Here is a 24641-nt window from a genome sequence, read left to right as displayed (position 1 = left end):
TTTTTTTTTTTCCATTCGGGGTGCGTTGGTTTCCCCTGTTCTGCCTGGTGTTGGAGAACCTGCTTCTGTACGCTGTGTGTAGATGGGAAGGAGTGGGGATGTGGCCTTGTGGCTGGAGCGGTCGGTCCGGTGGCTGGGGTAGCCGGTTCAAGTCTCGGCTAAGGCGCTCAACATCCTGTGATTCTGGCCTTATCACCATCAACACTGGTACTCTACGTACTACATTTCCTGCAAGATTTCTTTCTTTTTTGTCTGCTGGCCGGTTCTGTCTGTGTTTGTGGTGCGGTGTGGTGATTTTTTTGCTGCAGCATCAAGGGGCCTTGTGTGTACTACAAATAACCAACAGAAGGTGTGAAGTCCGTGGAGAACAGAATAGTCAACCAGTAACCGCTATAAAAAAGTGCATGAGATCCTACAGGTAGTCGGGACACCACCTAACAGGAGGTGAGAGTCCATCAGCCCACCCTTACTGGCGGAGCATCGTCATTTGGAACTCTAAGGAATCACGGTCTGTGCCCACACTAGCGGATCGCCAGGGGCTTCGCTAGGTGCACAGGTCAGTGATTGCTAAAAGAGAACACTCCTGCCAGGGTTTATACCTCAGACCTGGGGACTCAAGGAATGTGCAGTGCTCATGTGTAATGTGAGGTTAAAAATGAATACTTGGTCAAAAAATTTGTTTATTAGGCATTAACCAAGTTTCATATCTAAAAGAGCCTATAGTCTTTTCAGAAAGATATATAGACTAATCTCTGGCTCAGTTATGGTGTGGTCGACATGTTTCAGCCGTAGTGGTCAAATCGACCCGGCTTTCTTCAGGACCAAAAAATATATTCTAAGATGCTACTGCTCCAAAAACACGTGATTTGTGAAAACAAAATACATGCAAACATGTGAACATTGAATAAGATAGTGGCAATAGCCACCCTACCAGACATACAGTCTCGTGTTTGAGCGCAAGAACAATGTCTCCTTTCCTAAAAAGAGTCAAAACAGGTCAAACATCAGGGATCGACACCATGCACAAGAAAAAAGCACCACTGGTTACCATTCGGCAAAGCTAATTCTGCACTGCCATTACTTTATAAAAACTCAAATGATGTTAACATCACAACAATATATAAATTATGATGAAAAAACTCACCCAGCCTTATGTGGGAGAACTGCCTCACCTCACCCGGCTGACTGCTCGGAGAAGGAGGCACCGCTCTGTTTAAATGTGGAGAGAAAACAGACACGTTGCACATGGATACCTGTCCGCTTCATACTCAACACATATACCTTTAAACAAAAACCCAAAAATTAAAAAGTCAAAAGACCTCAAGACCACCCATGAGAAGCGTCGAATGCAGGTCGCAAAAGCGTGTTGGCAAATCCTACCCTCGTCTGGAACATAAGACTCAGGATAGGATTGTAATTCAATATGTTTTAATGGAGTTTGAGATGGCAATATATTTCTCCAATAAATAGGCAAGTTGGCTGGTCAGGAAAATCCAAGGCAGGGTTGATTTTAAGAATCCAGGGCATAGGGGTGTAAGCCCTCAACTCTAGAGAGCTGCAGAACCCTCCCTCGGTTACAGTTAAAGGACCAATGTACCTTAAACAAACATTGTGAACAAACGGGTCCAAGCTTACGCGACAGCTTAGTCCATACACGACCTTTGTCACATCCTACAGGCAGGACCAATACCTTGTGGTCATTACCTCCAGTCCGAGGCCACTTTCCTTGCGGCTCATGCAGTGTTTGTCCTCAGACTATCAAGGCCACATCAGTGGACATAGGGACAGGCCGCCCATGGATATTACATAATCATACGAATTGTAATTCAGAATGTGTGATTTACAGAATTACGTGCCCCTGTGCTTTACACTATATAGGGTACACCACACGTAAAGTCAAGCTCCGCATTAGCGAGCACAAAAGTACCATTCGCTGTATGAAACAATCTACCTGTCTGACTGATCATTTTCTAGCCAAGAAACACAAGGCCGATGACCTCAGGTGGCTCGTGCTGGAACGCCCTTTCATTCCTCAACATATAGCAGACATCCCCAAGTTCTTATTCTCTAGAGAACAAAAATGGATTTTCAAATTGAAGACAGACACACAGGGCTTGAATGATAACATACCATGGGCCTCTCTTTGAAGCCCTATGGCTGAACATTGATTTTGCCTACTTTGGGATATGTTGAGATATAATACTTTTGATATTTGACCCTTGCCACCGTCATTTGATCTTATAAGGCATTCCCTAGAGAGGCATACTTTAGCATAGCGTGAGTATAAATAAGTCTACACATATATGTTTTCACTCATCGTGCCTCTTGGCACGTGTAGACGATGTTACCTTTACGTATGTGTATACCATGGCTATACATGGGCTATGCTTGATAAGCTGTCTTTTTAAGCAAGCTTATTTCGTCATCTTTGTTACGTTGGGCACGTTCCAGCGACATTATTTTCTGCTAAATACCTCTTGGAGACCCTATATGTCCTGATATGCAGTTCTATAACTAAGAATGGTATTTATAATCAGCAGGGATTGATTTATCAATATGCTAAACACGGGCTATGTCTTTGTAAGCTGTCTTTTTAAACAGGCCCCTCCCCTGTTTTTGTCAATTTTTGGTGGGCGCGTCCTAGCGGTACATGAGGATATAAATAATCCCTTTAAATCTCCGTCCCGCCTTTCAACACGTATTCATAATTGAGAGAGGGACCTACAATATTGGCTCTCAGTCATAGAGTTATGTATATCTTTGCCATTTTTGTTTTGGGATTGATGCGGTGCCGCCCCCCCATTATTCTCTACATGTGCACTTGCACTGACTTGTGGTATAGGATTGCAGCTTGTGTTTATACAATTATAAAACTTCAACAGAGCGTCTGCTGCGAAGCGTTAGCTTCTTCAACACGCATGCACTTTTCAGTGACACTGCTTGCTTGCATCTGCGCCCTAGGACTTGCACAAATGCGCATGCTCTATGGCATGCGTTCCAGTCACGCGCATGGTCTCTCGTTCGGCGGCTGCCTGACGAACTTTGGCGGACCTGCACCTGATCGTAATCAACAATGATTATTCCGTTTGAAGTGGACATAAAAGGAACCCTCCCCTTCCTGCTGATACCTCCCAGACGGCTCGTTGGCAAGTCTGAGGTATCGACGGACAGGTAAGGGGAGAGTCAGTGCTGTCAATGTTCCGTTTGTTCACAATGTTTGTTTAAGGTACATTGGTCCTTCAACTGTAACCGAGGGAGGGTTCTGCAGCTCTCTAGAGTTGAGGGCTTACACCCCTATGCCCTGGATTCTTAAAATCAACCCTGCCTTGGATTTTCCTGACCAGCCAACTTGCCTATTTATTGGAGAAATATATTGCCATCTCAAACTCCATTAAAACATATTGAATTACAATCCTATCCTGAGTCTTATGTTCCAGACGAGGGTAGGATTTGCCAACACGCTTTTGCGACCTGCATTCAACGCTTCTCATGGGTGGTCTTGAGGTCTTTTGACTTTTTAATTTTTGGGTTTTTGTTTAAAGGTATATGTGTTGAGTATGAAGCGGACAGGTATCCATTTGCAACGTGTCTGTCTTCTCTCCACATTTAAACAGAGCGGTGCCTCCTTCTCCGAGCAGTCAGCCGGGTGAGGTGAGGCAGTTCTCCCACATAAGGCTGGGTGAGTTTTTTCATCATAATTTATATATTGTTGTGATGTTAACATCATTTGAGTTTTTATAAAGTAATGGCAGTGCAGAATTAGCTTTGCCGAATGGTAACCAGTGGTGCTTTTTTCTTGTGCATGGTGTCGATCCCTGATGTTTGACCTGTTTTGACTCTTTTTAGGAAAGGAGACATTGTTCTTGCGCTCAAACACGAGACTGTATGTCTGGTAGGGTGGCTATTGCCACTATCTTATTCAATGTTCACATTTTTGCATGTATTTTGTTTTTGGAGCAGTAGCATCTTAGAATATATTTTTTGGTCCTGAAGAAAGCCGGGTCGATTTGACCACTACGGCTGAAACATGTCGACCACACCATAACTGAGCCAGAGATTAGTCTATATATCTTTCTGAAAAGACTATAGGCTCTTTTAGATATGAAACTTGGTTAATGCCTAATAAACAAATTTTTTGACCAAGTATTCATTTTTAACCTCACATTACACATGAGCACTGCACATTCCTTGAGTCCCCAGGTCTGAGGTATAAACCCTGGCAGGAGTGTTCTCTTTTAGCAATCACTGACCTGTGCACCTAGCGAAGCCCCTGGCGATCCGCGAGTGTGGGCACAGACCGTGATTCCTTAGAGTTCCAAATGACGATGCTCCGCCAGTAAGGGTGGGCTGATGGACTCTCACCTCCTGTTAGGTGGTGTCCCGACTACCTGTAGGATCTCATGCACTTTTTTATAGCGGTTACTGGTTGACTATTCTGTTCTCCACGGACTTCACACCTTCTGTTGGTTATTTGTCGTATTCTGATGGGATTGGAGGTGTTTTAGTCCTTAAACTAAGTATCCCTGTTTTGACCCCTTCATAGAGTGAGTTTTTTGCCTTGTGTGTACTGTCACGTGCACTGCTTGACACAGCGTTGGGCCCTTCCAGGTGTTTTCTACCAGGGAGCTTTAGCTCAATGGTATGTCTTGTGCCTCTGATGCATGGGCTCCCACAGGACAAGGGTTAAATTCCTGCCATTGCCTTCAGGTATCCCAATGTGGTACATGTTCATGCCATCATTTTGCATTGTGTGTTCCGGGCTTTGGGCCTGCGGTCCTTCCGTCCTGTATGTTCCTGTTCCCGCCTGATCTCCTTTGGGGTGCGGGATCTGGCCTGGTTGGTCATCCACCTGGTGGTTCCGGGGGCTGTTGGCGGCTGCGGGTCTGATGGGTGCAGGGTGCTTCATGCGCCTGTCCGTCCTTCTCTGGGCTGCTTCAGTGGTCTGCAAGTTTTTTTTTACTTCTGCTTCTGCTTCTTTGTGCTTGCCCTCTCCTGTCCGGGACCGCGGCCATGGTGCCCCTTTCGCATCCGGATTCTTGACTCGGCAGGCGGCTGCTATGCCTCTTGTCCGTGTCTTGCTTCTCCTCGGCTCCTGGCCATTGGCCGCCCACTGCCGTGCCACTCCGTTGTCGGTCTGGGCAATCTCTCTGGTGCTTCTCCGGGTGGGGGCCCGTTCAGGTAGGGTCTTTGGGCTCTTCCTATTCCTGGCTGTCCTCCTTGGTTTTTCCTTTGGCCCCCTGGCTTTGGGTCGGCGTCTGGGTCCTCGTCGGGGTGTGTGTCGGGTGTCCTTGTGCCTTGTTGGCGGGCAGTGCTTTGTATTGTCCTTATGTTGGGGGCTCGTACCATCCGGTGGTTCTCACGTGCTGCTGGGCCATCCTGGGTTCTAGTTCGTGCTCGTCTTCACCTGTTCCCATGAGTGGACTTTTTCTTGTCCACCTCTCGGTTCCGTTCTGCCGGTGGTTGTGTCTCCACGGTTTCGGTCCAGTCTGGGTTGGTGGTATCTCTTCCCCTTGCTTTTGGTCACGGGTCAGGCACACGGCTCTTTTTCCGCCCTGTCTGCTGGTGCGGCTAGCGATCTTCCTTTTCTGGTGTCCCCCTGCCGGGTGGTTGCGCCCTTTTCCGGCCTGTGGGGCATGCTTGGGTTCCCGGTCAGTCCAGGGTCGATTGGTCCCCCTGCTGGCAGGTTTCTCATCTGGTTCCTGTTGCCCATTCCTTGGCTTGACTGGGGATTTCCCCGGCCCTGCAGAGGCTTCTTGTTTCTCTTCCGGGCTGTTTCTCGCCTGCCTCGTTCTCCAGGGGGTTGCTGGGTTGGCCCCTTTGGCTTTTTGGCACAATTGTGCTGTTCCTTGACTGGGTCGCTTTTGTTCCAGTTTCGGTTTGCGTCTCCGGTGGTGGCTCTCTCTGCCTTCTCGACCAGGCTCCCGGTTTTGTGGTCTGGGCTTGTCTGGCCTGGGTGGAACATTTGACCTGTTGGTGGTGCCCACCTGGGTGCTTCTCTCTTGTTTTCTGCTGCTGCGAGTGTTGGCCCATGGAGCTTTGGCTCCATGGTGAGTATTGTGCTACTGGGGGCACAGGCTTGCTCAGGGCAGGGGTTTGACTCCTGCCCCTACTTTCGATATATCCCACGTTAGTATATGTTCGACAGGTGCCTTTGCTTGTCCAGGGGTGCTGGGTTTTCCCGGGTCTCCAGCCCCGGAGGGGGCCCTACGATTCTTGTGCGGAATTTGCATCCTTTTCTTCTTGTTCCTGGTTTTGGAGTACTAGGGCCTGCTGGCTCGGGTTTGCTCCATGGTGTTGTTGACGATGCTCGGGCTCATTTCGCCCGGCTCTTCTCTCCTTCTCACCTTGGCTGTGTTTCTGCCTGTGCCCTTGCCTCCCTGTCCACTCCTGTTCCTGTCAGCTTTCCGTTGTTCGGCTGGGTCAGTCCTGGTTGTTGGCTGGCTGTATGGCCTCCTAGGTGCCCGCTTAAGCGGCTCGCTTGCTACATGTAGACCGTTCTGGGATGGTTTGCTTGGCCCCTGGGTGGGGCGGTCTCACTCCTCCGTGCTACGTTCCTCTCCCTGCCAGGTTCTATTTGCTTTCTTGTGCAAGGTTGCCCCTGGTGAGCATTCACTTCCTTTCTGGTGGCTGGACCCTGGGCCTGGTCCCTTCCACTCTTTGGGCTCCATGGGCGGCCTTCTGGGATTTCCACTTTTTGCTGTTGGCCGGTTGGGTTCCCTTGGGGACTGGGTCGTTCCTGCGGCTTCATGGGTCTTTTTGCCTTTTTGCCTTGTGCCTGCCTGGGTCCTTTGTGCGACTGGGGTCTGTGTCTCGCCTGTTGCTCTCCTTGCTGGTGGGGTTTTGGTGGCCTTCATTTTTGTTGTTGTTCGGTTGGCGTGCTGGGTTCCTTTCTGCGCCTCATTCCGTTCTTGCAGCTCCTGCCTGTCTGTTTTGCTTGCATCTGGTTCCGCTGCTTCTGTCCTCGAGTGGGTTCGCCTCTATCGCTGTTGGTGGTCTAACGTGCGGTGTTGCTGCGTTTCGGTCGTACTGCTTCTCTTTACTACTGTAGCTTTTTGTTGGGTCACTGTGGTAGGGTTGCCCTCCGTTTTCTTCGGTTCCGCTGTCTGGGCTGTTGCTCCTCTATTGCTTGTGGCTGTCTGTTGGGCGGTCTTGGTGTGTTTGGACTGGCTTTCTGTTTCCTGGACTTATTTGTTGTTGCTTTTGACCCCGTACGGTCTGATTCCATGCCTTCCCTGTCCTCCTTCGGTGGTTGGTTCGGGCAGATTTTCTGGTGGCCCTACGAGTCCTGGGCGTCCGGGTTCTTGGTCCTTCCGGTGTCTCTCTGTCCCGGGCTGGTTCTTCCTGCTCGTGGCTTACTCTCTCTTGGGTGGTCCTTCCGCTCGTCTGGTCTTTTGGGTTTGCCTGCTTCGTTCGCATCCCCTTCTGGTCCGTTGGGTTCTTGTGAGTGTCCATGAATCCGCTCGGCTTTAATATGTGCTCACTTCGTTAATCATGTGGCGATGAAGACGTATGAGGAGGTAATGCCCCAGTTACTCACCAGTAACCTTCATTACTGCAAGTACAGTCTTCCTCGCCACATGAGCTCCCATCCCTCCCTCCCTGTCTGGCTGTCGGCTTCATGTTTATGCTTGGTAGTTTCAGGCTGAAGGGTTGGGCCAGCCCGCCTCTTATAGAGGTCAAGGTTTAAATGGTTCAGCCATATTGGGAAGGGATGGGAGGCATGGGAGGCTAACTTTTTTGCTTTGGAGGTTTCTGGTGTGGAGCTGAAGCTCACTTCGTTAATCATGTGGCAAGGAAGACTATACTCGGAGTAATGAAAGTTACCTGTAAGAAACCGGGGCATTTCTTAGTGGACTCTCCCACCCCAACACATGAAGAGCAACATTTTGCTTCTTCATGTGTTATGTGCAAGTCGTAATGAGGGCCTTGTCGGCCTTATGTTTTCTCTAAAATAATGCATAATGATTTGTAGTCTTACTTACAGAAAATAATGTGCGGCTCAGCCCCCTTCAGTTATTGTTCAGAAACTGTGTCAATCACATGTTGTTTAGTCCCCAGATCAGCACACATACAACTGGGCAAAGGTACTGCCCAGTGACTTTGTTTCTAATCTTTGACTCAGCCCAGTGGACAGACATTGATGTTTTGGATGTCAGACAGTATGAATGATGACATTTTGCTTGGTTAACCTTTGCCACTCTGGATTCAAAGCTGTCTGGCACCAGAAGACCCTGTTCAGTGCATGACCAGCAGCTCCCTGCAGCTGCAGAAGAATTCTAAATTGAGTAATGATAGCAGTGGAAGGCCCACTGGCTCAGTTCTTATGGAGGGCAGTGGTGGCCCTGCTTGCTTCAGAGTGAGCCATAGTCTTCAAAGTGATAGCTGCTTTTAGAAGGACCAGCCTTTACAACAGTCTTTACCACACACAACCTTAAACCAAGCAGCCTTAAACACAGGTAAGTCCAAGGTATAGGTTTTTCATCTTTATCACATGTCGTTTACCATGCAATAATAATAATAATTTTTATGTTTTTTCACAAAATGGAGTTAAGATATTAGTAGGGGTAAACAGAGGGATGGGTGATTTTAGGGTTTTAGGAGTGGTAAGAGGTGAAGGGCAGCTTGGGTAATTTTAGGGTTTATGGACAGTGGTAAACAGCCGGAGAGTTTTTTTTAGGTTTATAGGATAGATCGTAATAAAGAGATGTAAAGGTGATTTTAGGATTTGGAGGTAGGAAGAGATAAAGAAAGATAAAGGTAATTTTAAGGTTTAGGAGTGGCTAATGGTAAAGGAAGGTGAGGGTAATTTCAGTGTTTTAGGGTTGTGTAGAGGTAAAGGGATGTAAGGTGAATGTAATGGTTTAGGGCTGGGTAGATGTAAAGGAAGGTAGGAGTAATTCTAGGGTTCAGGAGCGGGAAGAGGTAAAAGGAGGTTAGGATGCACTAAGGAGGCAGGAGAGAAATCTTCAAAAATAAACGTCTCTCAAAGAAATGGATATACGTGTGGTTTGCCTTAGAGATTTGAGAATTACTACAAATACGTGGGGATTTCCAAACTTCTTCCCTCCCTATGGCTATGCCTATAGATTTACTCCAATATAGGGCTCAAGTAACTTCCTTTCCAGAATGGAAACAACAGCTCCCCACCCACCCCCACACACTGATTTGTCTGGGATATAGGACAAGAGCTTTCTCCACAAGGCAAAATGTTTCATCCGCTGAGAAAAAAAAATGCATTTGCACAGGAGGCTCCATTTCCCCTGTGCAGAGTTAGCGAAATGCAGAACTATGGGTAATGGGAGCCCCTGGTACCTGTTACATGACTTTTCCAGCGCTTTGCCTTGAAACGTGCGCCTAGTACAGTTTGCTAGGTATACTCAAATTCAAAAGAAGCCGAAGACGTTAGACGGGAGAGGAGGAGTCAGGACAGGAGTGAGGAGGACGCAGGAGACCGCGGGAACACGACACGAATACAGGTCGAACCAAACTAATCTTGTCGGGAGACTTTAATTGTCATCTGTGCCCAAATTTGATGATCACCAGGGGAGACTGGTCGACTTGTCTGGTGCGTAAGGGCCTACATATGGAACACTCGCAGGCAGGTCTAGAACTTACTACTGTTACAAGTTCCTTGGGCTTAGTTAACATAATGGAAACGCTCTCCGTCACTGGAGATAGTTTAATCCCCCCAACTTTCAAAGGGAGGGGTTGTAACTCATTCATTGATTTTGTTTTTGCCAACCCTTTGTTGGCAAGTAGAATCTTAAACTTTCTCATTATTTCTAGCCCATTCAGTGATCACAACCCTTGTCTTTTTGCTCCCTACTATCGTCCGTGCCACATCGCTGACTAGTCACCTTAAGGCCTCCTCCCTTTCAACCACGGGTCAAGGGCGGCGAGTAAGATGGGCACAAGTAGATACGGACTTATTTACTTCTTCTCTTTTTAAAGATGGACTGGAGCACATTATGAATTGTTTAGATCCCACTGTGGGGGGGGGGGGTAGAAATAATTACTTCCTTTGAGGCTCTTGCAAATTTGATTAGCACCCTCCTCACTGTCCCTGCAAGGAAATTTAACCCGCCGCAAAATAGATGGTTTGATGCCTCATGCTCACTTGCTCTAAGGAACCTTAAAATGGTTATGAAAGAATTCCCGCGTGTAAAGGCAAAAGTGGCTGAATGTCGGAAACAGTATAATAGGGTGTTAAAGGAGCGCAAGAGTCAAATTCAGCACGCGGCCTGGGAAGACTTAACAGAGGCTGCAGAATTACACGATACTACACGCTTCTGGCAGGTGATAAATAGCCCCTGCTTTGCAGATCCAAATAAGCCAGACATTTCAACAGTAATTTTACCGGATGATTGGCAGGTGCACTTTAAAGGGCTTTATAACCACCCCACAGATCAAGTGGCCTTTTTGGCCCCAGTAGTCTCTGCGGATTCCACACAGTCACTATTTTTTTCTATGGAGGAAGTCAGTGTAGGTATTGCCGCCCTAAGCCGTAACAAGGCCCCGGGTCCTGACGGTATCCCATCAGATCTTTATCATAGCAATCTTGAAGTGTGGATCCCGCTTCTGACTAGAGTTTTAAATGCTGCCATTACAAGTGAAATGCCAGCCTCATGGTCCTCTGCAATAATTGTCACAATATATAAGAAGGGGGATAGGGACAGCCCCCACTGTTATCGTCCTATCTTGTTAATAGATGCCACCATGAAGGTTTTGGGTGGGGTGATTTTAAACAGACTGGAGGACTGGGCAGAACTTAAGGGGGTGATTACCAACACCCAGTACGGGTTTCGGAAGGGAAAGTCCACAGTGGATCAATGTCTCAACCTATATTTAATTAGTGCCAAATACACCATAGCCAAAAAGGGATCATTATTTCTGGCCTTTATGGACCTCTCAGCTGCGTTTGATCGTGTGAATTGCTGCAAATTGTGGGCACTGCTTGGCGATATAGGGATTGACCCCCCACTAATAGGCATACTGCATACTCTTCACTCCGACACCTCAGCCGTAGTTAGGTACTTGCCCGCGGGGCATCTAACCAAAAGTCTTGAATGCTCGAGTGGGGTGCGCCAAGGTTGTATTCTTGCACCTTTTTTATTTGTGTTATATATAAATGGGTTGGACTCCACTCTTAGCAATATTGCGACAGATGTCCCTAGGATAGGCTCACGTAAAGTTCCAGTCCTATTATACGCAGATGATGCTGTTCTCCTGGCCCGTACTCCCTCTGCACTACAAATTTTAATATATGGTTTTACAACTTTTATGACAAATCTGGACATGTCTACTAATCTCACTAAATCATATGTGATGACGGTAGGGGAAAAACCATGAAGACAACAGAACTTTACAAATGGCACACATGTACTAGGAAACGTACTTACTTAGGCATAACCTTCGATGTAAAGCTGGATTTTAAAAATTTAATAGACGAAAAATGTCTTAACATGTCCAGGATTACAGGGTCCATCAAGGGATATGCCACACGGTTGGGGTACTGGATGCCCGGTCTTATTTTAAAATTGTATAATTCCATTTGTTGTCAGCGGTTCTATATGGTAGCGAAGTTTGGGGTTTCACAGCAACGTCGAAACTTCAAACTCTGGAAAATAAATATTTGAAAAGCTTGCTGAGAGTTCCGCCTAGCTCACCTACTTTTAGCATTCACGAGGAGTTGGGGGTCAGTTATATCTCTGACTTGGTGGCCGTCAGACCCCTTCTTTGCTGGCTTAAAATTTGGCTCAATGAAGACTCTGGACTAACAAAATCTGTTTTATTGGACTGCTTGAACTTGGATCATAGCAGCAGAATCCCGTGGCTGCGATACGTCAAAACCACCTTTATGAAGTTGGGACGTGAGGAACTGTACAGTGCACCCGAGACAATTAGGCCCAGCAACAAGGGGAGTATTAAGATCTTGCACTCTAATTTTCTGGTTACCACTCGTGAAAAGACGGAACTCTTTAAGCGGACTGTGACAGAACATGCCTTGCTCAAAACCACTGGTATAGAACCCTATCTGTCTTTTGTATTTAACCCACATGAAAGATTTTTAATAACTCGTTTTAGATTTGGTCTTATCCATTTTTTATTAGCAGTGTCAGGGGGATTTACTGATAAACTTAGTGATAAAGGGCCCTGTGGCTGCGATTATAGATCTCCACATGATACCCTTCATTTTATATTTTTATGCTCTTTTTATGCTGGGCCAAGGAGACAGTATCTGAAAGATCTGCTCAAGAAACTCAAGTTTAAACATGTAAGGGTGGCATTACTGTTAAAAATGTCTACTGATCACTTTACATTATTTTGTGTTTTAAACTTTTTGAAGGCTGCAATGAGATTACGTAAAACTAGAGGAGTTGTCTATTAATCCATTGTAATGAACTTGAAGATTGTGTATTGTATTGACTGGTTGGGAGGTTTTTCTTTTAAATGTAATGCTTTTATGATTTAATTTTAAATCGAAATAAAGCTTATTGATTGATTGATTGAAATTCAAAAGTATGTTTTGTAAATAAGGCACAATGTGTTTCATGTATGTATACACATATGTGTTTGGGTATATTTATACAGCACACACCTAGCCTAGGGCACCAAAGCGCAGTACAAGGCCAAAGGTAAGGAATACAATCAGTTTTTTCAGGGTGGAATAGAGGGAAAATATTAAGGACAGGCTGTCTGTGGATCCCACAACCATCATAACAGGGATGTCTGGCTTCTGAACAGGCAGCGTTCAGAAACACCGACCGCCGCGGTCCAGACAGGTGGTGTTTATCCGACCAACAGTCAGATCTCCCTGTAGTCCCAGAATGGCGGCAGTGCTGTTCAGGCAGCCACTGCCATAGGGATTACAATATCCCTTTCTGCCGGTCATTTTGCAGCAGTAAAACTGCCGACAGTGAGAAACAGATTTGGGGGCCGATAGTGGACCCTCTAATACCCTGGCCAGGGACATGGGCAATGGGGGGCACCATAGGGTGCCCCCTACATATCTCTGCACCATGTGGTAGGTACCGCATTGTGCCTGCAATGTAGTGCAGGAATATGTATGGGGTGTCTGCTTTGTCTTGTGGCGGCTGCTCCAGAGCACAGCACCGGCCCAATACAAAACATGGCCAATGTGACCACATCCTATCGCATCCTATCAAAAATGTAAATTTTTCTGGAGGAAGATTGATAGCAAGAGAACCGGTGGCAGCTATTACCAGCCTTATCGGAATTATCAGATATGCAGGCACACTGACTTCTTTACTTTCGCCTGGAGATTTTAACTGCTACAATCTCAAATTAAAAGTAAGGGAAAGTGAGTAACTATTAGGTGAATCGAACAGGGAGGACTAACTCTCTGGTAATTTCCCATTTCTCCGTGGTCCACCTTGTAAATAGCCAGATTTTGCAATCAGAAAATATTGACAATAACTTTCCTAATCAAAAGTAGAAATAGAAAGTACCTTTCATCCCAACCCCCCCTCCATATGCAGTTCAGAAAATGGTGCAAAAGCCCTTTTATGAGTCGGAAAGATGTTTTACTTTGTAAAGAGCCGTTCTGCGGTAACAAACCAAGTGATTTACCGAACTGCAGGGTTTGTCCCTGCAGAAGGGCTTTATACCTCAGGCACACACTTCGCTGACGCAGCTACAGTTTAATTTAGCAAAGTTGCTGCCACTGATAGTTACGTAATGCTATATCGTGCTTAAGGGCCTAATTTAGATCCCGGTGATGGATATCCGTTCCGCTGACATATAAATCTCATAGGATATAATAGGATTTATATTCCAGCGCAGTAACCCGTCCAACAAGATTCAAATCAGGCGCTACATTATCTGGGGGGCAGGGTAGAGGGGGACTGGCATCATCTTTCAATCGATCAGTACTCACAGTGGGCCAGAGGGGCCCGGGCCTCTTGTGGCGGCTCAGGCGTAGAGGCATTGGCACAAACCAGCTTCCTGCAAAAATGTACCGATAAAGTAGTTCTCAGAAATCCCTCAAAAGTCTCTCCGCGAAGAAGATATGTGCCCCGCTCTCATCGTGAGTTTTGGTTTTCAGACAGACACACAACCCCATTACATCACAAGGGTATCAAGAGCCCCCCAACCCCGGACAGGACCTACCTTCCAATGGATGCATGTGTTGGCCACACTCTAAAACAAAACGCATGTATAGTTGGGAACACGTGAAGGAGTGGTCCTTGAATTCACAGGCCGCTGAGGGCATCGCGGGAGAGTGGCAAGCCTTGATCGCTGTTAGACGCACATCATCATCTGTTGCGAAAAAAGGTTGATGAGAAGGCTGCAATGACCCTGGATTCAAGCATACATGTTACCTACTAACTTACATTTATACAATCATAATGTGATGTCACATAACACGTCTGCTGCTAGGCGAACCTACGAAGCTGCATATTAGGGATTTGTATGTGTTTAATGGCTCTGAACTCATTTTAATAAGAGGATTTGTCAAAATAATAAATGTCGCTTGAAAAAGTATGGACAAATGATATGCTAATGAGTGGTTTTAATTAATTACAAATAACATGTTTCAAATGATAAATCTGCTGCTTCTAAGCCCAGAAAATACCAGATGCTGCTTTTAGTCCAAACAATGAGTGACAGCAGCTTGAGAGTTGCCATTCATGTATCATCCCTAGCGGATAGTTTGCCGCTTATCTCCTGCAGCCACACTCCTCTGTACCCCCACATTCCAGAATGAAGCCCCAGACTCAAAAGATGCTTGGCTGCACTCTGGCAGCCTTTTTTCACACATTACATCTTCCCCCACTTTCGAAAGAGAAGAAAATTGATAAATGAAATGAATAAATAATTTTAAATACAAATCCAATTATTGAGTAACTATCATTCACATTTCTTCAATTGGTCCTTTGGTCGGCACCTGTTCATTGCAAACTTCCTCTTTGCTTCACTTTGGAATTTTTTTATCATTCAAGGTATATTTATTATTTCTGTTTTTTATGTCGCCCGCGTAGGACTTTCTTACTTCTTCATTTTGACTGATTATTTTCTTAAAGTAAGAAACATTCCTGGTGATGGACCTATTTTGGAGATACTGAAGAGATCATAGTTTCTTTTACCTGCCAAGCTTGCAAAGGCTCTTTATGAACCGAAGGATTGGTTTTCCTTTCTTTAATTTGTTTTACAATACCCCAATCATCCAAAGCAATATCTGACCTTTTAGCATGCCTGCTTCATTTTGGACATTGCAAGGAGATCTCTCTGTGGAATGCTGTCATGTCCTTCCACTACAGCCAACAGCATCTGTGGAAGCATAGGCTGTCATGCCTGTATAAACAATAACTCTGTAGTTACCTCCTTCCTATTGAACTATGGGGAGATCCTCTATAACCTCTAAGGGTTGATATATTGAAATTTGAGACATTTTTGTTCGCGGAATTGTTTTCTTTATGTTGCTCATAAATCTTTCCACCTTTCCATTTGCTTCTAGCCACATTTGAGTGATCTTCCTAAAGTTTATTCCTAAATATTGCATGAACCGTTTAAAGTAGTTCCCATTAAACAGAGGTCCATTATGCAACTTGAGTGTGGTGGGTATACCTCACTCTGCAAATACCTCATGTATCATAGGAAGTACAGAGGTTAATGCTGTAGATGTCACTTTTTTTTTGACTGAAAAATGTGAATACTCATGTATTAAAAGTTGATATTTTCCATAACAATCAAGAGCTACTGAGTCCCATACAGCATTAGAAACTTTAGACATAGCTAGTTGGTCTGGAGATGGATGATTCCCAGTACACTAACACAGATGACATGATTAATCAATGTTTTCCACAAGCACATCTAAACCAGGAAACCCAACTTTATCCCTTAAAAATATTTTTGTTTTTACTACACCCATGTGGCTTTTGGGTGCTCTCTCAACAATCTGTTCCATAAAGATTGTGGGACTATAATTTGAGTACCTCTGCCCAGTAGAACACTTTCAGATTTTGATAGTTCATTTTGGATCTGTTTAAATATCAATAAATCTTTTGAATAACATATTTTGTAAACTTGGTAGCATTATTGGCATGTTTCTATTTGTTGTTCTTTATTATGTGAATCTTTTCCTTCAGTGTGTTGTCTTCCATCCAGTGGCGGCTCCTCCCCTAAGGCGGAGGAGCGTCGCCCCACTGCTATTAAGCAGCCTAACTAATGGAAAAATAAAATGATAACAACGTTATTATAATTGTATTTGTTCCAGCTGCTTTGCAGCCGGTGTGGGCGGGGCTGACCTGGCCTCAGAGCAGGGCAGGGGAGGAGTGGTTTGCCCACTCCAAGTGCTCATGAATGTTTAATGTTTGAACGTCTCTCTGGGGCCGGCCAAACATTCATGCTCACTCTGCATGTTCTCCACGCTTGGCTGCATTACAGCCTGGGTAAAGAACATGCTAAGGGCCCCAGTCCCCATCTGAGAGCCGAACCACGGTGCTCAGACCAATCTAAATGCTGCATTGCAGCTTTATGATTGCCAGTGGAGCTTTGGTGCTTCCTGGGTGCTTCCTGCTTCCTTTTCTGGCCTGAGTCTGACGTGGAGGATAGATAGAGAGATGCGGCAATAAGGTACATTTTTTATTTTAAAACTCCCACTCCCAATACATGCAGTCCGCCACTGCTTCCATTATTACTTTTACAAGTTTAGTTTCCAAGATTCTGTCTGGAGTCGAGTGCTCAAATGTAAAGTTGATATATTCTTTTGCCACTGTTATGTTGTTTCTTATTTTTGGAAGTTGATTTTGAAATATATGACCAGCTGACTTATGGTCTTTACCTGGCTTGCGTACTATTTTGTAGTCCTATTCAATATGATGAATTCCCCATCTTTCTATCCTTGAAAGTATCTTTGTGTTAGGGCTCACAAATATAGTCAAGAGAGTGACTATTGTAAATGGTTTTCCAAATAGATACAAATGATAGTGTTCACAGGCCCATACAATGGCTAGATTTTCTTCATAGGTGCCCCCCAACTGCAAAACTAGAGTGCTCCTGCTTAAGCAGGGCCCGCTACGGGCCCCCAAAGTACATCCGGGGATGCAGCATCCTAATCTGGCCACCGCCACCATTTTGTGGATGTGGGGTGGGTCCAATCGTATCTATTTCCTGTGTCGGACCCATGGCAGACGGACTTTCCGTCCACCAGCTATCCGCCCCCCATCCTTCTCAGGCGGACGGAGAATGGTTGCATGATGGTGCTATCGTAATGACCTCTATAGTCTTTTATGCTAAATTACTCCTATACAAAGACTGCCTCTCCCATAGTCAATGGCATGGAGAAAGGAAATTCCAAGCTCCTTGGGCGGTGGAATCTTTCAGAAACGTCTCCTACTACAAAGTGGGCACCAGGTAAAAATATTTGACCCTCAGAATGAACTCTTCTGTACACTCCTGGACTTGTGGATAGTACAGAAGAAGAAAGTCCTGTTGCACTATTGCTTGAGGCCTCTCCTGCTTGCTGAAAGGAAAGATTGGAAGTGCACCCTTCATCCCAGGCTGAAGAGATTCCAAAAGTCAGTGAACTGATCTCCCGTTCTAAACATAACAAGCTCCAGGGGCATCCTTGACTCTGCCCAGCTGACCTGCTGCCTGGACCTGCAACTGGACCAACAATTGGACATGCCTGAGCCCTCCTGATCTTTGCTGGAGTGAGTTCCTGGTGCCCAAGAGGTGCCCCCCAGGTCCCGGATCCTTAATGTGGCATCAGTGGAGCTCCTTCTCAATGCAAAATGGCTGGTTTATGATAATCTTGCCACCCATGCCAGGAATATGACACACAGCTGATCTCCTTCAACAAAGATCTGGCTAAAATAAAAGATCGGTTTGCCTAGGGAATCTTAGCTATTTTATGATGGATGACAGACAGCTGTTTACAGTTGAATGTCGGTAAGAATGATAATATGCTGTTTGACAAGGCTATTTCACTTTGCTTTGATGAGGGGTGGCTCCCTGAACTGGGCGCAGCTCCGACTCCCACACAAGCAGTGAAAAATCTTGGGGTAAATATAGACCAAGCACTGTCTATGAAAGAGCAGATCCAGACTACAACAGGTGTCTTTTTTGATACCATGCACCTTCTACGAAGAGCCTTTCCTTACCTCCCCATCTCAGCCTGAAGAACCATTGAACAAGGTCTAATAATTCACAGACTGGACTATGGTAATGGTCTGCTGGGCGCAGCCAATGTGACCCTTACGGCCATACTAGTACAGCAGAACATGGCTACCAAACTCATTTTCAACCATCTATGTGCGACATATGGCACTTTTAAGTGCCTTTTTAAAGAAAACCGCAAAATTACCACAAGCTTAAAGTTGATGGTAATATGCGATTCCTTAAGGCCAAATCTTACTTTATTTGTGCTTCTTACATTGCAGTTAAGGAATCACAATTTGCGATTCCTTAAATGCATTCGCAAAATAGGGAATTGCAAAGTTTGTGATTGTTTATTTTGCGAGTGTTTTTTTGTGTGATACATTGCACACTGCTAAATTGCGATCGCAAATGCTGAAATTCTGCGAATTTCAGCGTTTGCGATCTTAATTTAGCTTGATACATATGGCCCATGGTCTTTCTTCTAAGTACCTGATAGGAAATGTGGCTATCTCATCTTCTCCATTTTAGCTTTCACACACGCAGAGTTGTTTTCGTTACCTGGCTTTCTTATTTTGTAAAATTATCTGTTTTTGGCATCTGAGTATTTGCTTTACATAAACTTCCAAACTGACTGTTTTTTATCACCTTTGCGACTCCTTTTCTCTATAGCTAGACACATTTCTGAATGTAGAAATCTGTAGCACAAATTCAAGTTGTAACTTATTTATTTTCATATTTATGGCATCTGTCGGACCCATCATTTTAGTTCATCCGACGAGAACTTCCGCTCTTGCTTCTTAGCAAGCAATTTGTGCTATCTTTGGCTGATCAAATGCTTATTTTCAAAATTTTGTTCTCAATGCATGGAAATGACAACCTGCAATTACTCACAAGCATATTGGTTCTGTATTATTTAATTTTTGAAAATCACAAGGTGCTACTAATTTTCATCCATGGTTTGTTTTGCTTCTTGGCATGTTCTCTTCAAAGAGTAGCTTTCAAAATCAATGTTTCTTTGTGGGTCAACTCTTCCACATCATCTCCCATTATTTCAAATAGGAAATCTGTTGATTGTTCATCAGTGTGTTTTTCCATGTCGCTTGCAAATAATGTTCAAATCACCAGTGGCATTTCTCCCATCGTGACCCCATACTATGTGGATCTGACGTCGAAAGGTTGTGGGCTTCTAGATACCACTCTTTATATGGTGTCTTTCATGCTGTTATCTGCCATAAGATGACTTGACACCGACATTTATTATACTTATCGACATCTTGATTATGTTTCTTTAATATATATGTGTGTGTTTATATTTGTGGTAATATTTTGTACTGTCTGATAGCAGTAATAATAATTTCAGTCTATCATAATTCAATGTAGTTCTTTTCGGTAGGTTGTATATGTGTTCTTTTATTATGGCTGTTTCCATTTATTTTAAATTGATTATTTTGGGTTGTCTTGCTTTCTCACTAGATGGGAAAGCAAGGCACAGGCACGCCATCGAGATCTGGAACCTTCTCGACACCACAGCCCCAGACGTCGCCTTCTTCACGGAAACCTGGATGAACGCCTCCTCAGCGCCTGACATCGCCATCGCCATCCCAGACGGCTACAAGATCATCCGAAGGGACCGCATCAACCACACCGGAGGAGGCATCGCCATCGTCCACAGGAACACCATCCGCATCACGACCAACACCGACGACACCCTCGCAACCGCCGAGCACCTGCACTTCCAAGTCCACATCAACCCCAAGACCACCCTCAGAGGCACCCTCATCTACAGACCCCCGGGACAACGCACACAATTCAGCGAAGACATCGCCGACTTCATCAGCCCACACGACCTCGGTTCCGCTGACTACATCCTCCTCGGGGACCTCAACTTCCACCTGGAGAACTACAACGACCGCAACACCACCGCCCTGCTGGACAACCTCGCCAACCTCGGTCTCAAGCAGCTGGTCACCACCCCCACCCACTACGCCGGCCACACACTCGACCCCGTCTTCTCATCCAGCAAGGACATCGCCTTCAGCCACGCCACCGGACTCCACTGGAACGACCACAGCTGCGTCCACTTCAGCTTCGGCAGGACCACGATCCACCACCACCAGCAACAGGTTGCACGCAGGAGCTGGAACAAGATCACAGCCGACCAGCTCGCGACCTCCCTGAGCATGAACCCGCCCACCAGCACAACGAACCCCAGCCAGGCGGCCACCAACCTCACGAAGTGGGTCAGCGACTGCACAGACGAGCTCGCCCCCCCTGAGGAACCCGCCTAGCAGACCTGGTTGCAAGAGAGCCCCATGGTTCACCGACAAACTCAAAAGCTCCAAGAAGAACTGCCGAGCCCTCGAGAAAACCTGGCGCAGAGACCCAACACCGGACAACATGACTGCCCTCAAGCTCGCCACCCGAAAACACCACCAACTCATCCACGCCACCAAGAAAATCGCATTCAAGGAACGACTGGACAACAACGCACACAACAGCAAGGAACTCTTCAACATCGTCAAAGAGCTCTCCAACCCCAACGCCGGAAAGAATGACATCACCCCTTCGCAAGACCTCTGCAACTCCCACGCCTCCTACTTCCACAACAAGATCACGGACATACACAACAGCTTCAGCACTCAACCAATGAACACCACGACCGAACCACCGCCCCCCACCACCACCCTCCGCGCCTGGACCCCGATCAACACCGAAGACACCGTCCGCACGATGAACTCCATCCACTCCGGATCTCTGACCAATCCCTGCCCTCACCACGTTTTCAACAAGGCCGACGCTGTCATCGCACCCCACCTGCGGAACATCATCAACACCTCCTTCGACACCGCTACCTTCCCGGAGAGCTGGAAGCACGCCGAACTCAGCGCCCTACTCAAGAAGCCATCGGCCGACCCCCACCGACCTCAAGAACTACCGCCCCAGCTCGCTGCTCCCATTTCCCGCAAAAGTCATCGAGAAGACCGTCAACAAGCAGCTGGCCACCTTCCTCGAGACGAACGGATCCCTCGACCCCTCGCAGTCTGGCTTCCGGGCCAACCACAGCACCGAGACCGCCCTGATCGCAGCCACGGATGACATCCGAGCGCTACTCGACAACGGAGAAACAGCGGCCCTCATCCTCCTCGACCTCTCCGCGGCCTTTGACACTGTCTGCCACCGTACCCTAGTACAACGCCTCAGCAACGTCGGAGTCCAAGAAAAGGCACTGGAGTGGATCATCTCCTTCCTCGCCGGAAGGACACAGAGAGTCCGCCTCCCTCCGTTCAGATCTGAAGGCACCGAAGTCATCTGCGGTGTCCCTCAAGGCTCCTTGCTCAGTCCTACTCTCTTCAACGTCTACATGAGCCCCCTCGCCGACATCGCACGCCAGCACAACCTCAACATCATCTCCTACGCCGACGACACCCAGCTGATCCTCTCCCTCACCAACGACCCCACCACCGCCAGAGCCAACCTTCACGAAGGGATGAAAGAGGTAGCCGAATGGATGAAGAACAGCCGCCTGAAACTGAACTCGGACAAGACGGAAGTCCTCATCCTGGGATCCTCACCCGCCGCTTGGGACGACTCCTGGTGGCCCCCCGCCCTAGGCAGCGCACCCAAACCAACAGACCACGCACGCAACCTGGGCTTCATCCTGGACTCCTCCCTCTCCATGACCAGACAAGTCAACGCTGTCTCCTCGTCGTGCTTCAACATCCTGCGCATGCTACGCAAGATCTTCCGGTGGATCCCCACCAAGACCAGGAAGACGGTCACCCAGGCCCTCGTCACCAGCCGTCTGGACTACGGCAACTCCCTCTACGCTGGAACCACCGCCAAACTCCAGAAGAGACTCCAGCGGATCCAGAACGCCTCAGCACGACTCATCCTGGACATCCCCCGTCGCAGCCACATCTCCAGACACCTGAGAGACCTGCACTGGCTCCCGGTCAACAAGAGAATCACCTTCCGTCTCCTCACCCACGCACACAAAGCCCTACACAACCAAGGCCCAGGATACCTCAACAGCCGCCTCAACTTCTACGCTCCCAAACGCCAGCTTCGATCGACCAGCCACGCCCTCGCCACCGTCCCCCGCATCCGAAGAGCCACCACAGGGGGACGATCCTTCTCCTACCTCGCCGCCAAGACATGGAACTCCCTCCCCACCCACCTCCGCCAGACCCAGGACCACTTCGCCTTCAGGAAGCAACTCAAGACTTGGCTGTTCGAGCAGTAGCGGACCCCCCAGTGCCTTGAGACCCTCTGGGTGAGTAGTGTGCTATATAAATGCGATGATTGATTGATTGATTGATGGCATCATAGGATAAGCTTGCCCACTAAATGGCAGCCTAGGACAAGTTTTAAGAAAAGTGATCACTTCCCGTGTTCTTTCTGCTTCTATGAAACGATTGCCTGGGATTCGGCCATGTGAGATGGTAAGTAGCATATTTGTAATGTGCACTCTCTGATGTTACACACTGATTTATGTGATTGCGCTGTGAGTGCAGACTCGTGGTATGTCACACACGCGCTGAGGGGCACATTATCAAAGAGTTGTGTAACTCTTGCGCCACGCAAAGGGGCTCATGGTCAAAACAAGTACTAAGTTAGATTCATCAAACCTTGAGTAATGGAACATAGCTCAAATCTCTGCATTGAGTTACTCTGCCCTCCTGGAGGCATTCCATGGATGCAGCATGGGTGTTCCCACGAATCCACCCATGAATTTTGATTCACTCACAGATTTTCCATTACTGGTAGACCTGGGAATGCATCAAAATGCTACGACTCCACAGGTGAGGAGTAACAAGAAGATATATCTTATTTCTCCTTGTTTTTTCCTTATTCTGTAGCACACATAGAAAGAGGAAAATGCCTCCGGGTATTGTTTTTGTACCATGCATTATTTATGCGATTCAGTGCCAACGGCAAAGCTGTAAAAAACAATATGTAGGCCAAACAGTGAATGACCTCCGTACACGATTCAGGAACCACAAATCGGCAATAATTAATAAGAAAGTTCACCAGCCTGTAGCCAATCATTTTAACCTTGTGGATCATTTACTATCAGATTTGAAGATTTTCCCAGTGGAACATGTCTCAAAGGAAGAACTACTGGACTCCAGAGAAAACTTCTGGATGTACCGTTTAAAATCTCTGCATCCACATGGACTGAACATTACTGTGAATACAACCTGATTACTGCATATCTCAAGAGCTCTCAGAACTGTTTTGATTCCACATTCCAAATGGAATCTTCACTCATGATGCTTTTTGAAAGTTCAGCTGTGTAATCTGTGCAGCCACTGAGCAAACCAGCTTGTACTACCTGAGGAAGGCGGAAGCTGAAACGTTGTAGTGGAAATATATTTTTGTTCTGTGGTGAATCTATCTGTTTCAGTCACTTCTTTCTTGGATATATATATATATCCACTGAAATTCGCCGGTTATAGTTAGTTGAGCTAACTATAACTCGCGCGCCCGCAATGCACTGGTGATGACATCACATATTACATCACTCATGACATGGTCAGTGACATCACTCATGACATCACTGATGACATCTCAAATTACATCACTGATGACATCATACAGTGAATGTGTGTTTCTGTAAAGTTTAAATATTTTTCATATATATCTATGCCAAGGTCTATTGAAGAATGAGTGGATGTAGAAGTGCCTGAATGGATTATTTAGTAGATGCATGACTGACTGTATAAGTCACTGATTGAACGTATGTTACTAAATGCATGGGTTAGTGACTAAACTGTGTGAATGTCTATATTAGTCTCTCAGTTGGTGTGTAAGCAGGTGCATGGGTTGGTGAGTAGCTATATCAGTGTCTATATGGGTTATTGATTGATTGTATGAGTATCTGTATGGGTGTCTATGTGGGTGGGTGGGGGGTGTCTGACTCTGTGCATACATGTCTGAATGGCTGATTTATTGGTTGTATAGATTAAAAAGTGCATTTCAGAAGGGCTGTATGGGTAGCTGACTGTGTGTACAGGTGTGTTGATTAGTGAATTGATGTCTCAGTTGTATATATGTGAGTAACTATATGTTTTTTAGACAGTATATGTGCGTGTTGGGGTGTATAATTGACTAAGTGAGAAACAGTGATTGCAAGAGTGTCTACATACATGAATGTGTACTTGTATTAGTGATTGTATAAGAGAGTAAGTATGTGTTAGTATCTATATAAATAAGGGAGGTGGTGTGTGTATATATAAGTCAGGTGGTGTGTATATATCTGCATAGGTGAGCACATGGGTGTGATTGATTTTTGGCATGACTGAGTAGATGTGTGAGTAACTCTATGGATCAGTAGCACTGTGTGAATGTATGTATAGGTGTATGAGTGGATATTATACTGATATAATGATGAGTGACAGCATGTATGAATGACTGTATGAGTGTATGTCTAGCTCACAATATATAGATAGGAATCAGTGGACGGGTATCTAGTATCTGGTATTGGTGTGTTTATGGTTTCAAAAATGGTAGTCTGT

The 24641-nt window shown here is 46.2% G+C and overlaps 1 protein-coding gene across 1 annotated transcript in view; it reads right to left on the bottom strand.

Annotated features, from left to right (window-relative positions):
* The window catches only part of LOC146808903 (phospholipase A2 inhibitor and Ly6/PLAUR domain-containing protein-like), a 78835-nt gene that overhangs the window by 29696 nt on the left and 24498 nt on the right, over positions 1-24641 (bottom strand). Inside the window, exon 3 of the mRNA XM_085615715.1 lies at positions 14131-14280. Within this exon, the coding sequence (XP_085471841.1) occupies positions 14131-14280 (150 nt within the window). The remainder of the gene's footprint in view (positions 1-14130; positions 14281-24641) is intronic.

This window comes from Triturus cristatus, chromosome 7 (genome assembly GCF_964204655.1).
Source record: "Triturus cristatus chromosome 7, aTriCri1.1, whole genome shotgun sequence".
In the NCBI taxonomy this organism is placed as follows: domain Eukaryota; kingdom Metazoa; phylum Chordata; class Amphibia; order Caudata; family Salamandridae; genus Triturus; species Triturus cristatus.
Note: the sequence above shows the minus strand (reverse complement) of the source record. Positions and strands in the feature narration are given on the sequence as shown.